At 35.9% G+C, this 16,203-nt stretch overlaps 1 protein-coding gene and 1 long non-coding RNA gene across 2 annotated transcripts; both read right to left on the bottom strand.

The window, feature by feature from the left end:
- Positions 1–659: 659 nt before the first annotated feature.
- Positions 660–2,611, bottom strand: LOC113340564. Its single transcript, XR_003355554.1, has 3 exons — positions 2,508–2,611; positions 1,592–1,642; positions 660–1,507 (listed from the first exon to the last, which is right to left on the bottom strand). It is a non-coding gene; the product is annotated as an uncharacterized LOC113340564 (long non-coding RNA).
- Positions 2,612–6,558: 3,947 nt separating this feature from the next.
- LOC113340542 lies at positions 6,559–6,942 on the bottom strand. The gene has a single exon (XM_026585674.1). It carries the CDS (start codon positions 6,940–6,942, stop codon positions 6,559–6,561), a length of 384 nt encoding a protein of 127 aa, XP_026441459.1.
- Positions 6,943–16,203: the final 9,261 nt, after the last annotated feature.

Genomic DNA, 16,203 nt, shown 5'->3' with positions numbered 1-16,203 from the left:
AAAATAAGGAAAAATACACGCTAAAAATGAAAACGGACGGAAATGTAAGTACATAAATGGACAAATGGAAATATATTTTTAATTACTATACAACCAGTCATACTTGGTAAGTTCAAAAGAAGGAATTTATAATCGAGAAACTTAAAAACTAGTTGGATGATCTTGTGGCTTAATTCAAAACTATTAAACTGTAATTATAACGTACTTAAAACGAACCTACAATGCTAAATTAAAAAAGTATACAGTAAGAAGAAAAAGAAAAAACAACCCAACCATCTCAAATTTTTTTCTGATCAATCGACATTTAGACTAAAGCACCATCAATGGCCTGTGCTTGACATTGAATGATCTTATAAATTTTCATATATCACAAATCAAAGGGTACCAATTCTTCCTAATGTTGACCAGTAATCTTATGCACACATGCTCATCTGCGAAATGGATTGCAATTTAAGGAAAATCTCATTACTCGTTTCTGTAGAATTGTGTAAAGAAACTAAATCTTCTAGACCCTTATACGAAATGAGCACATTTTACTTTGCTTGGGAAGGACGGATAAAAGTTGTGAGAAGTATGGATCAAATGACAAATCTACAGACTTATTCGACAACAACGAAATATGTAATGTATCTTCACTTCTTACATACTACAGGGGTTGATGTAGGGGTTGATGCTCTTATGCGGATTGTATATACAGACATTCATACTGCAATTTTAGTGTGGTACACTTATTTTTCAGATGCTCGTACAAAATAAACTGGGTACCATCCAAAAACGGTTGTATAAAATAAATTGGGTATGACATTCCATGGTTGTTCAAATTAAAATAGGTACGAGACTACAATTAAAACAAGCCTACAACAGAACTCAACTGTCTCAAAATAGTTTTTGATCACTCAAAAGTAAGACTATAACACCATCAGTAGCACGCGTTTGACATTGAATCATCTAGTAGAGTTTCATATATCATAAACAAAAAGATATGTCTATTCCTGGTGCTGACGAGCACTTGGGCATTTCAAGGTTGCATGAGTTATTCTATGAGGAACCTTGAGGAATTTGATTCGCCATCACACCTGTTAAGGAATTTCTAGTACTAATGACTATCTAAGAAATTTATCCAATATTATGATATAAGGTTCCGCAACTAAAACATAAATCTTAGTTTTCATTTAACAAACAGTCGAAATTCATACATAGCTAGAAACTCCACCAAACTGACGAAAACAAAAGTAGTTACAATATAGAAAATAACTTAGCAGTATGCTTATCAACCCAATGGAAAAATAAATAATTAAATAAATCGAACACCTCACTGATCACATGTAAGTAAACCGGGTTCAGAGCCATTATTACGTTCTACATTACGGGTAAGTGGAAGGTGATTCATTCATGATCACCTGCTCTACAATATATGCGATTCCTCATGATTTACCATTCAAAAGTTTTGTCAACTACGGGATTGGAAGGCTCAGTTGGCTAGCTTAATGCAAGATAGACGATATTACTGCAATCAACAACTACAAGTTACTCAAAATTTATTCCACGAAGATAGAATAAACGTATTAATAAGGATTCGAGAAACACTTACAACCCCGCCAATATATACAATCCGCAAATAAGGATCTTCACATACATCTGCCTGATCCAGCAAGTGAGAAGAGACGCCGTTAAACTTCCAATATAGGTCTTACACATACACTAAAAAACAAATCAAGCTAATTACGTTGGGTTTCCATCTTATGATATACCTGCAAGTCATACAGATGATATACCTCAAACATTACATTGTCAGGCATTATGATGTTTTTTCAGTTAATTTGTTCAAATTGGACGAAATTTAATTCTGGGTTTTGCTCAAAATCATAACAAAATCATAAAACTGGATAAGAATTCGAAGGGTGGGATTTTTATAAATTACCCAGACCATGTTAATCCAAGAAAGAAGACATAGATGAGTAGTTGTGAATTGTGTAGAATCCTTCCAGTAAAGACACACTTCATATCAAGATAATCACATGATAATACTACAATACTAAATTTAGGTTACCTGAAACCGATTCCCCTTTCATCGCGCTCGAAACTTTATGCTAGGTTTTGAATCCATGGAAGAATAAGAAGAAAATTGAGGGAGCAACAAAGAAGACCGATAAATAAGTTGTCAACCGAAACTGGGTATAGGTTAAATTATTTTGCTTTAGCCATTCTAACTTTGGTTGAGTTAAGGTTAAAGAGACATCAATGTAATTAGATGACGATTCAGTGCCAACTAGGTTTGACGGATTCGATATTGTCCGTCAAATTTAGTTGACTGAAACTTTATCCGGACATAAGGGAAAGCTGAATTCTTTGGAATTCGGTGAGGATTTCTCAAAAGTTATTGATATGATTTTTACGATTGAATATAATAAAAATTTATTGAAAAAAAAGTAGTAACACTACCATTTTTTGATTTATAAAGTAAAATGAAGAATACGATAACAAAGAAAAAAATGCATCAAACTTACCGCCGATGGAGCTCTCAACAAAGAAAACGAGATGCTCCGTTCATCGTACAAATGCATATATGCTATATTTTTGCAATTTCTAAAGCAAATTTGAACTTTTTTTTGTTTGTTCTATTTCATTTTAAGTATTCTTGGATAAAGCATTTGTAGTTTCTCATCTTTCCTCCCATAAGTTTTTTTCCTCCCTAAAACGCAGAGGCGGAGCCAGAAAACCATATTAAGGAGGCTAAAAAAAAGCTTTTACATAAATACAAAGACTTTGGTGGACCAAATGTTAAAATGTGGTGGGCTATACACAAAAAACGGAAGAAATATGAAGATTTATCATCTATTTTTTAAAATTTTAGGGGGTTAGAGTCAGGGATAGTCAACCCTTGGCTCTGCTCCAGCTAAAGCAAACCTCTACTATTGGCCTTTCCGAAAGAATATCATCATCGTTTAAGAGAAGAAAAAAACAAATCATCATTTTTAAACAAAAACATGAACTTAGTTATGCCTTAGAAACCCGGTCGATCAAAGATAAATGAATATAAGAAGGTTTTTCCCTAGCATGAACTCATTGTAGAGCCTAATTATGTAACAAATTTTCTTTCTGATTATCTTTTTATTTATTATTTGATCTTTTTATTTTCCTCCCACTGCTTCACATCCAGCTCCGCCATATAGGTGAAGATTATGATTGCTTTTAATAGCGCATAAAAGAATACGAAATTGGTCAATTAACTCACTAATGATAATTTCACCGTGAAAATGACATGTAAAATTTGATGTTGTTTAAATGGACAAGAATATAAAAAATAACCACTCATCCTACCCATTTTCAAGTATTTTTTCTTATTTTTAATGTATATTAGGATGCATTCAGTTTCATCATCGTTATTTTTTTTTAGTTTAAGCCTCGATATTTTATGAAAAATTGGCATCAAAACCATCATCTAAAGACTAAACGAGAAGGGGAATAGCTTTTACAAAGCCAGAAAGCCATAACTATGGTGGTTCCCATTGTTGTTATATTTTGATGAGAGCTACTCTAAACATTAGGCTATGTGATTTTGCAGGGTTCTTTTTCCTTTTTTTTTGTTTAATTTGTTGGAATAACTTTTGCCGATCCGTTAATAAAATATAGTTAAAGATTACACACTATTCATGTAACTAAATAAAACGAAAACTCCATGTACTGAGACACTATTGTAAACAATTTCTCCTACCCATTTTCAAATATTTTTCTTATTTTTAATTTATATCAGGATGCATCCAGTTTCATCCTTACTATTTTTTAAGTTTAAGTCAGGATGAATCCAGTTTCATCCTTGCTATTTTTTTAACGTCTGTTTCACCCATACTAATTTTTACTCGTCCATTTGAATCATGTTTTAAAAATATTTGGATAAATGATCAATTTTCCGAATTAAATTTGATTCACCAGTAGGAATTTATCAAAAAAAAAAGAAAGAAACTGATTCACCAGAAAGAGCACAGTGCATAAAACAGCATGTGCTATGGTTATAGTTAAAACAAACTCTAATTTTATTCACTTTTGGAAGTATCCATGTCAGTCAGTCCACTGATAATTGGCAGCTTGTTCTGCACATGTAAAGCTCAATGTTTTCAGAAGACTAAATGTGTGAAAATGGATACCGTGAGTTTTTTTTCCATCACCGTGGCAGCGTGGCACATAGATCATGGTGAACTGTTCTCCGAGGATTAGGCAAATAAATGGGGGGCGTACAAATGTACAATACTCTTGATTCTAGGACTCGAAGAGTACTCCTATTAGCTAAACACGCGATTAGTCTAAACCAAATTGTTAACCGGAGAGACTATGCCAAATTGGGCCAAAGATTGGATAGACCTCAACTCAAAGGCCAGTTCTTATGGGTATGGCAAACTAAAGAGTTTGCTATTTTTGCACCCACTATGGAGCTGGCAAACTGGTAAACCGGTCTGGTTAAGTGGCAAATTTGCCACTTAGTCAGGTCAGGTCAAGTTTCTACCGAGCGGTCGAGTTTCGACCGTTCGGTCAAGGTAACGCCGTTAGGTGTTTACTACACCGTTAGCGGTTCCTGTAAGACCATCCTGTCTAGTTTACACTGATAAGTAGAATCTGATCCAATGGCCATAAATCTTCCCCCTATAAATACCACATTCCTCGACCATTTTAACTCACACCTCTTCTGTACTCTACACATTTGTTAATCTAAAACAAACTTCATCATCCAACTCTTTCATTCACTCGTATTTTATAATTTCTTTAATATGTCTCAATCTAATACTCAATATAATAAAATCAAGAAGATTAGGGGTGCAAAATTTACCGTAGCCAAAGATGAAAGCATTTGCAGAAACTATGTGTTCTATATACAAGATAGTGTTGATGGTGCCCATCAACAATCTACTAAGTTATGGGATAACATATTTGCTAAATTTCGTGATCAAACTATGAACATCAACGATCGTGATGCGAATGGATTGTCCGGTCGCTTCGTTATAATCAACGCCAAGTTGCCTTGTATGTCGCTGCTCAAATGCAAGCTGCTCGTGCTCTAGCGAGCGTTCTTGTCGATGTTGATGTCGAAAGAAAGTGTCGAACTGATTGGCACCATAAACATGGGAAAAATTTTGCGTATGAAAGTTGTTATTATATTTTGAAAGTGTTACCTAAATATAACCCATAAGTGTTAGCAAACGTGCAGAATGTACCTGCAAGTTCACCATACACTTCTTCACCTTCAACGCCAGCTTCACAACCATCTCAATCATCTCATCCCCCTTCGGAAAATCCATTTTCTTCACTAGAAACCAAAACAAACAACAACTCCAACATGAATGTCAATGTTGCGATTAAGAGAAAATTATTAGGAAGAAACGCTGCAAGAGCAGCGAGAAAAGCTGCCCAAGAATAAGAACCAAGTGAAGGTGTTTCATATACTTAGATAGAGAATCAGAAGATTTCCGAAAAGCAAAGAGCTGTAGACCGGCAGTTCTTGACTAGCGAGATGAAAAAGCATCGACAAACTCAAGAGAAATTTGTTTTAGACTATGACAAGAATAAGATTCTAAATGCAAAATGAATCCCAAATAATATATGGTATGGGAGATGAAGATGGACAGGTTAGGAGAGGAGTTGGAAGAAAAACGAAACAAGAGAAGTTTGAAAAAATAATTTGGAGTTCAAGCTGAAGATGAGGGAGATGAAGACCACAATGAAGTAGTGCCACATCAACTTTAATGTTAATGAAGATGTTAGTAGTTAAAACTTATGGTGAATGAAATTGTTCTAGTTTTTCATTAGACATTGTTCTAGTTTTCCATTACGTTAAAACTTAAAGTAGTTTTTTCATTACATTAAACCTTAAACTTGACAACATCCATGGAAACTAATATTAAGCCTAACATCCCATACGAGTTATTAGAAACTCCTTCAGAATTTGGTAATGCGCTTCGTATTCGAAATCTTTTCGTTTACATCTTCGCCACTCGTCTCGATTTCGTATTCCCAATTCAGCATTGGTCTCACCTCTAAGACGATATCGAGTGACAATCCTTTTCATAGCTATAAAATCCACAAGCTCTTTTTTGATATCCAAGAATCGGCAAAACAAAGAAGCACGATCCCAGTTATGAGGATTTCCTGTCTCAGTGCAGAAGGCATCACGAATTTTACCTAAATAACTCATACTAGGTAAACCGTGCATCCTTCGTTCTTCACCTCTCTTCGGCTAGTATATTACACAGTTTCTACAAAGAGATAAATCTTCATCTTCAGTGAATCTAGGATCATCCATAAATTAACCAGAAAAGTGTTTTGTAGAGAAGTGAAGGTGTGATTTTGAAACGGATGAAGCGAAGTGAAGGTGTGATTTTGAAATGGATGAAGCGAAGGTATATTTATAAGGAATGCTGGTGGTTGAGTCTAGACCGCTACTTTAAATGTCCGTTAAAAAATTAAACCTTAAGCAGCTTCAAAACAAAACTACGGAACAACAAATGAAACTTAAATAATTAAAAAATTTCAAAAAAAAACTATAAAATAACACATGAAACCACACTACTAAATTCGTCCTCCATCTCTTCCAAACTCAGCCCACATATTCGCTCTGAGATCTTCCCTTAACATGTTATACAGAGTTTTGTTCTCAATATGACTGGTCATTTGCGCATAGTTCCTTGCAAGTAATCCTCTTGTTGATATAATCTCAAGCCTTAAGTCTTCATCTTGATGGTTAGTCCAATTCTTATTACGACGAGTTTCTTGGATTACCATGTTATGCATAATGATGCAAATCAGCATAGTCTTATGCATTTCACGAGCACTTAGACCACGATAAGGCCCACAAATAATTGCGCACTTCCGCTTCAGAGTTCCAAAAGCACGTTCCACATCCTTTCTCAGATCCATTTGTCTACTATTGAAATATGAGTATGAACGATCCATTTCACCGGAAGGTGGTTGACGGTAACATTGAACTAAAGTTGACCATTTTGGATAAATTCAATCTGCAAGATAATAACCATGAGTGTATTGATTCCCGTTGATACTGAAATTTACCCGAGGAGAAATTCCATACTTTAAATCTTCAAATAAATGCGGTTTGTGTAAAACGTTTATATCGTTTTGAGATCCCGAGTGACCAAAAATAGTGTGCCATATCCAACAATCATATGAAGCATCAGTGTAGCACCCCCTAAGCTAGCATCTGGCTAATCCAAGATATTAACTAAAATATAGAGGCACTAAGAATCTAAATCATAATCTTAAGCATTCAATTAAGAAATCTGCTTCAAAACTTAACCCAAAAACTAGCTCCGCTCTGAAACATACATATACAAGAACTCCTCTCAAATGATACATATACAATAGTCATTTGGTTTACAAATAAAATATATAAATTTATAAACACAACCGAGGTTAACCAAACTAACGAAATAAACCCTTGAAGCTTTCGCTGCGCAACTCTGATCTGTCTCTGGAACTGAAAGTGGGAATGGGTGAACACATCATCCCTAAAAGGGGTGCCCAGTAGGAATAACATTTAACTTTAAAGAAATCATGATCAAGATTTGGAAAACAACACATGTTTTCCCAAACATCAAGTGACTAAGTCACTGGAAATACACAAACATGTATATGGACAAAGTCCTTCGTCAAACAATGTATAATATGGTTGTGCAATTCCGAACTCACAAATCCACACCTAATCGTATATATGGATGTCGACAATTCCGAACTTGTAAACTGCCGACCAATATATCATAAAAGCTCTAGGTATAAATGTGAAAGAGCGTATCTATATACCACAAGTGGAAATTCTTATTTGCCATTTCATAATGACATACATTACAAGTCCTTTCCAATTCATGGAAAGATTCAAGAATCAACAGAATAATAATAACACAAACTAAACAATGCATGAAATGCACGAACAGACAATGCATGCGTTTGTTAAACATAAACTTTTGTAAAAGATACAACAATGGTTTCAAAAGAGTTAACAGTATTCCCACCCCTTTTGATGACAAGCCAAGCCTACCTCGAGATCCACGATCCACTGGTTCGTCCTTTGAACCGATCGTTGTTAATAGAGCCTAACTGTTAATTACACGAGAACTCTAAGAATTTAGCCACAAGGCTCATAACATAATTTCATACAAGTCTCTAGTTATAGGCTAAGTGAACTATCTAATGGTTCTAAGCCCATTATGATTCCACACTATGTAAAATAAGTTAATGGCTAACTCGGACCATAAGTGGTCCAATTCATCAACATAAGATAACTAATCCCAAACCCAAGTCCACTAAACAAGTCCATTAATCCAAGGCCTGGTATAATTGGTCAAATAACGGTCTCTAACAGCCAGAATGGTCAATTAACGGTCAACGTCCAAGGTATGGTCAATAGTCAAAGTTTAGTCTGGTCAAACGAGTCAAGACTGGGTTAACTCAGTTACTAAGACAAATTCAGATGAGTCAGTTAAACTGACTGGGATGACTAATATGCTTAATTCTACTACATCATCTTCACTATTACATCAATTCTAATAGACTGAACACAAACAATCAATTCATTCATATAGAATTCAATACAACTGTATTTAAGCATACCTGCAAAACCAGTAGCAAGCCTCCACTGGAGCTATTAGCTATTCCTTACAATCATCATTGCTTATTACACATCTCATATTGTTTCCAAGAAATACAACATCACCACTTACAATCCCTTCTATGACTGCATAACAGTTACACAAGAACATCACCACAACAACATTAGCCCCATCTGTGACTCAAATCCAATTCCATTAGCACTAACTAACAACTCTACCAGAATTGAACTTCGAAACTCAACTACAACGCTCACATTAACACCATCCCAGTTACCCATTTACTTCCACAGTAAAATAATCAGCAGCTCCACCAGCCAGTACAATTCTCTCATTACAAGCTGCAAACCCCATTGTATCAGCACCCGTAACTTCAGAGTCACTCAATATTCAAACCATTACACAAACATTATCACCATATTTATCTACCACTCTAATCATCCACCTGCAGCAAACCTAAGCTTAACCTCAGCTTCCTCATCATTCCCATTTCATTGATCAGTTAATCCGAACTCCAACATGATACCAGAATAACCTGCAATTGTAATTCAGACTCTACAATTCCTGATCCTTACTCAGCCTACAGTCAAACCTATAATCCTTAGCACCACAGACACAAGAACCTATCTAATCTATCACAGCAACATCCAGCAACTCACTTCACCAATATTTTCAATTAACTCAAATCATTAGCACACATAAAACAGCAGAAGCCCTCTTATGTCTCAACATCATTTCTATTTCATGTAATTCCACAAGCATCTGCAATCTATAATTATATACCAACACAACTTCCATACATACTCAGACATCTTTCAAAATTCCAAATTCATTAACGAACTTATAAACTCAATAATGAAGCGGAACTAGTTTTATAAGAACAATTACCTTAATTCTGAAGCACCCATGCAGTTGAATTCAAGCTCTCCCTCACCTGACTCCATTATAATCCTCTCAATCATCCTAACCCATCTCTTATCTCATCTGATTTCTCTACTGCTTCAACAAAACCCTAATTTCTCAATTGTCAAATAACTTCTCTTCTTCGAAATTAAACACATAGCCTTCCTCTTCACAACAGATTCTTTAGCACCCATAGCCTTCCAATTCAATTACAGAAACCCTAATTCGATTCTCTGTGATTTACTACTTCAATCTTTAACTATCCTCTTTGTAAATCACCGCTTCGTCACCAGCAGTAAGACCTTGTACTTAATTTGTTCTTTTTCATCACAAGATCATCTCGACAACATCAATCGCTTTCATCAAGAACACGAGCAGAGGAGAAAAGAAGAAATGAGAGAAAAAAGAAGAAAGAATAATGAAGAAGAAGAGAGAATAACGAGTTAATATACTCGATTAAGATAAGGTCAACCAAAAATGCTAAAGGTACCCAAAAACTTGATACGGGCAGCCAAGGCGGCTAAAGTGCAAAACGACTATTATTCCCTTCAAACGAATCTGATGATTACTTCTTCACCTGGTATCCGATTGACAAGTTCGAGTAGTCCATTCCACGTAACTTTTCGATACCTATTCAATGATACTAGTTTCATATCTAGATCATTGTTAGATTAATTCCTATTAATTAACATTCGTGTTAAACTAATCGAGTTATTATCGGCTAATACGTCTCTTGACCAGTCTAATAGCGTTTACGAGCTCGAGGGTCTTTACAATCAGCCTCAAGGATAACCGTTGTTTTTGCGTAGTGACCCTTATACTGACCGGCCCAATAGGTAGGGCATCCGATCCATAACCAATGCATGCAGTCAAGACTACCCAGCACTCCGGGAAATCCCCTTTCCTGAGTTTGCTTTAACATTTCTCTAACATCTTCCTTAGTTGGTTTTCGTAAATCGGTTGGACCAAAATGATTAATCATTGTTTCGCAAAGCAACAAAAGATACTGGTATGCGCTTGTTTTGCCAATGCGAAGGTACTCATCATTAGAATCTGGAGGTCTTCCATATCCTAGAATCCTTAGGACGAAGTAACCTTTTGTTCTGGGCTGTGACCCCTAATATTCGGTGCATCATACTGATAATTAAATTGACGCTCTACCTGACAAATCTCAGCAATAATCTTTAGCACCAAATGTCGGGGCATGCAGAATCGGCCTTGAAAATTTTCATCAGAGAACACACAGTCGGGAAGAAAATAATCGTGCACCAGCTTCTCGTGCCATTCATCCCGACCCCGATACGTATATCTTCTTGTGAACACTTCTTTTGGCTATGTATCTCTAGGTATTTGCCCCGATGAATATAGTTGCAAAAAGTTATTGGTTAGATCTTTATCTTCATATGACTCATCATCAATTTGATTCAACGCCTGAACGAATATTCGTTGTTATTCTTCAAATCGATCCATATGAATATGCACTTCTTCGTCAGAAGAATCCATTGAGTTGAAAATAAAAATTAAAAAGATGATTAAAGATATACAAGAGTAAGATGATACAGTTAATGAGAAAATGAGGTGTGATTAAATTGAATTGAATGGGGTGAATATTTAGGGAGACGTGGAGGAAAATAGCCGTTACTTCACTTTTTAATAACCGATGATGACTAGACCAACCGGTCTTATGAAAACCGTCTAGTCTCAACCTCTCGGTGGAGTCTCGGTCGCTTAACTTTCTCCCCATAATAGCGCGCCTAGTTTTCCAGGCCAGCTGGCATGGAAAATGGAGGGTTTAGCCAACCCCCATAGGAACCAGCCTAATCGATCATTGTTAATGTAATGCATTTACTTTTTATTAAAAAATCAAAATACAAAAGTCAATTTGCAATACCGCTATTGGAATTTGGAGTATTAAAATTCATATAGAATAAAATATTTCATAGCTCTGGATTTAACAGATTAGTTCACGGTAAGGATGATAAAAAAGTAATTTTTTACCTTGTAACAAGGATGATAAAAACGTAATTCATAACACTCGAAAGGTCAAGGGGAGCTACGGATAAATCCTTGCCTCTAATTGGATAAGAGTCGAGGAATATACGTCCATGGTTATTAAGTCTTATAATTTGCTAATTTTTCTTTTTTATGAATTAAGAGGCAAGAACACCTCAAGATTCAATCGAGATCTGAGAGTTGGTGCTGCTGAGCAGACTACCAACAACCTCTCTGTTTGCGGTTACAACATTTAAAGCATTCAAGTTTGCTATTACATTGTCTCCCTGATGGTGACTTAAGTTTAAAGAGAAAATACTGTAGTTGATGATTGGGATAATGTTTGTTACAGAAAATTGGTCCCAGGACCTATTAAAATTAAAATCGATGCAATGTTTAGCCAGGTTGACCGCTAAGTAGTTTCCCCTGTCGTTTTTTATACTCCATGTGCCAATTTCAAAAATATCCTTTCCGTCGTGATCTAGTGAGAAACGAGCTCCCAACTTCTCTGCATACATACTCCTGATCAGCTTTATTATTTGGCAGGAGTTGGATTCAAAATCCAATCTGCTTCCTAACGAAACTGCCCAATTGTAAGCATCCAGAGCCGCATTTTGTTTTACTTCATCATCGAAGCTTTGCCCAAGCACTGCTCCTCTTGCTCCCATGATGTTTCCTGTATGATCAAAAAGAAATAACCGCATTCCATAATTCCCATAAATAGAATCTAAGAATGTAGCCACATTTAGTTTCAGGGTAAAAAGTATTGGATTTTTCCTTGTTATCCTGAATTCAATGATTTGGTTTTCCGCCTCCTCTTTGGAGTAAGATACATTCATGATGTTTAAGTTTTTTCTATCAGTGAAAACTTTTTGATTGTTAATGTAATGGATGATATCTTTTGCTATTCCAGTCGCATTTAATTTTTTCTTTTCGAACACCAGGTTGCATCTGGTTTTCCAAATATGCCATATAACAATAATACACATTTCTGCCCATCCCATGAAATTATCTTTATGTCTTTTCTTATTTAGGAGGATAGATAGCCATTCATGGAAATCATCTATTCGCTGAAAACTTCATTTGGTTCCAAGTGTAATTCTCTCCACACCTGGTGAGCTAGGGGGCAGTGAATGAATAGGTGGGAGATGGACTCCTCCTGGAAGCTACAGATTTTGCATAGTTTTTCAATATGGTGCAAGTGTTTACTCATTCTTACTCCAGTTGGGAGGATAGAATGAGCTGCTTTCCAGAGAAAGACCTTGATTGAAGGAGAGACTGCTAACTGCCAGATGGCAATCCAGTTTTTTGTTTCTAACCCATTCTGGTTGTTGTGGGTTAGTTTCTTGTAGAGGGATTTCACCGTGAAATTTCCCTCCTTAGTCATAGGCCAAAAAACTTTATCTTTTTGTCCAACATTTATACTTGTTTCGATTATTTTTCTAGCAATGGGATCAACGAAAGTGTTGTAGATAAGAGTTCTATCCCATTGTTGATTACCATCAATGAGATCAGAAACCTTTTCAATACTTGGGGGACAGTTGTTGGGCTTGCATATTAGAAACTCTAGATCTTTGACCCAACTATCCTTCCAAATATTGATTTTGTTTCCATTGCCCACATGCCATTTACAAAAATTTTGGATGTTGGCTATGCCAGCCAATATTCCTTTCCAAATCCAAGAGTCAGTTGGTTTGGGAATGGCCGACATATGCATGATATCTGTTTTCTCAAAGTACTTTGGCTGCATAACTTGAGCACCCAGAGTATCAGGTTGTTGTAGCATTATCCAACCCATTTTGAAGATTATTGCACTATTAAATTTTTCTAAGTTTATGAAGCCTAGACTTCCCTCTTCTAGAGGGATGCAAGTTCCTGACCAAGCTTTCAAGTAAACTCCTTTAGGTTTTCCTTCTTTTTTCCCCAAGAAAAATCCCTTTGGTTTTTGTTCATATCTTCCGTTATAGCTTTTGGGACTTTAAAAGTGCTCATATGATAGTTAACCATGGTCGAAGTAACATGTTTAATCAATACCATTTCCCCTGCTGGGTTAATGGGTTTTTTATTCCACCCTCCCATCCTGGGCTTTATGAGATCAATCACAGGGTGGAAAGCTTTTACTTTACACTTATTAGTGAAAATAGGTGATCCCAAGTACTTATCTTTAAGAGATATATGACTCACTTTCATAAGACCCGTTATATTCAACTTGTTTTCAGGAGAGGTGTTATTGCTATAAAAAACTCCTGACTTAGATAGGTTGATCATTTTCCCGGAGCAGGAACTGAATCTAGCTAAGATGTCAAGGATATTTTCATCCTCATAAGTGTTTGCTTTGCAGAAGATGATGCAATCATCTGCAAACAATAAATGGCTTATAGGTGGGTCTTTTTTCACCATCCTTATCCCATGTATTTTTCCTTCATTCTCAGCCTGCATATGGGTCCTAGAGAAGACCTCCATGCAAAGTATGAACAAATATGGGGATAAGGGATCCCCTTACCTAAGCCCTCTTGTGGGTTTGAAGGTATCACAGGGGACACCATTCAACAAGATGGCTAGGTTGGTAGTGGAGATGCATTGGTTTATAATGTGGCACCATTTTTAAGAGACACCATTTTTCTAGGACTGCTGATAGAAATGGCCATTCCACTTTGTCAAACGCTTTAGACATATCAATTTTTATCCTCATCCATTCTTGTAGGCCTCTCCTAGTTCTCATGTTATGGATAATCTCATGAGAAACCATAGTATTATCATTTATCTGCCTTCTTGGTATGAAGGCAAATTGATAAGGGGAGATAATTTTACTTAACAAAGGTTTCATCCTTTGGGCGAATTTTTTTGATATGAGCTTGTAGGTGGTTTTGCATATAGAAATGGGTCTGAAATCCCCTGGAGAGGATGGGAATTGGATCTTGGGGATGAGGGATATAAAAGTTGCATTCATTTCCTTGAGCATGTATCTAGTCTCAAACAATTTTTGGACCAAATTAATTAAGTCCTGGCCAATGGTTTGCCAATTATCTTGGAAAAAATTTAGGGGAAAACCATTTGTGCCAGGAGCTTTATTGCCTTCCATAGCACACATAGTAGCTTTTATTTCAGTATCCTTGGGAATTTCAAGAAGAAATTCATTTTCTCTCTCAGTTATGGAGCATGGTATAAGATTTATCATATCCATGTTTAGAATAGGATTGTTGGTGGTGGCTATGCTTTTGAAGTGGTCTGTTAGACACTTAGAGATATCATTTATATTCTCTAACCACTTACCATGAGGGTCTTTCATGGATTCAATTCTATTTCTTCTATATCTTTTCCTAGCAGCATTGTGAAATAAGGAGGTATTTCTATCTCCCTAGTTTATTATGTTGTTTCTACTTTTAGTTTTCCAGTAGTTTTCCTCAATACTCTGCCATCTACTAAGAGAGGTTTCAAGTCTCTTTAGAGTAGTGTGGCATCTGTTGTTATTGCTAGACAAATCATCTATCTCTTTTTTTGATCTTAGAGATATTGTGTTGGATGTTACCAAAAGTGTTTTTATTCCATCTGTATAGAGAGAATTTAACATTTTTCAGATTTTTAGCAAAAGAGACACTCACAGATCCCTGTTGAGGGCTTATCCAAGAGTCCATGATTACTCTCTTGCAATCTGGGTGTTCCATCCAACCCCCAAAATACTTGAAGGGGTAAGCACCATCATTCCAATCAGGGTTAGTTTTGAGAATGATTGGGCTATGGTCTGACCCTCTAGCAATGAGATGATGAACTGTGGATTTTGGGAAGAGTTCAGTCCATTTTTCATTGCTTAGGGATCTTTCCAACCTTTCCTCAACCCTATAGTTATCAATTCTTTGGTCGCTCCATGTGAATGGATACCCTTTGAACCCCAAATCTTGTAGATTCATGTTAGAAATTTTGTCTTTGAAAGTGGTTGCTTCACCATAATCAAAGATTCTACTTCCTTTTTTTTTCCTCTCTACTTAGAACTACATTCAAGTCCCCCATAACTAGCCAAGGTATATAGATAGTTTCAGCGATTTTGACTAGCATATCCCAAAAAGCCTGTTTTTCAGCAGGATATGGGCTACCGTAGAAGGCTGATACCATGTATAAACTGTTGGAACAGTGTTCTGTGGCAGTAGCATTTATCTGGTTGTAAGTTGATCTTTCAATATTAGTTGAAAGGTTCTGTTTCCAAATCATAGCCATACCCCCTGCTTGGCCTCTAGGGGGAACAAGACAGTAGTTGTGAACATTAGACTTTAGAATTTTATGCATATTTCTATTTTGTTGCTTAGTTTCTAGTAAACATAAAATGTCTGGATTTTCCTTGTTTAGGATTTCCAAAAGGTAATGTTGAGTATTTTTCCTCCCTAACCTTGGCAATTCCAAGTTATCACCACAATGAATTCCCAAAAATAAGATATTATGGGGTATTCCTTTCCCTTAGAATTATGAAGGTGCATGCTTAGTTTAGAGCTAATTCTCAGGGTGTGGTATATACTCGCTCCATCCTAGTTTACTTACCAAAATTGAGTTTTTTAAAACAAAAGTGTACCAAAAAATTACTATATTTCCCACTAAAATTATGTAATTATCAAGAAAGAAATAAAAACTAGGATACAAAAACTAGTATATTAAACAAGTAATTTGAAAGATTGATGATGTATTTTGAAGTAATTTGAATTTGTTTCAAGTT

The sequence above is a fragment of the Papaver somniferum genome, unplaced genomic scaffold (genome assembly GCF_003573695.1).
Source record: "Papaver somniferum cultivar HN1 unplaced genomic scaffold, ASM357369v1 unplaced-scaffold_22, whole genome shotgun sequence".
Taxonomy (NCBI): domain Eukaryota; kingdom Viridiplantae; phylum Streptophyta; class Magnoliopsida; order Ranunculales; family Papaveraceae; genus Papaver; species Papaver somniferum.
Note: the sequence above shows the minus strand (reverse complement) of the source record. Positions and strands in the feature narration are given on the sequence as shown.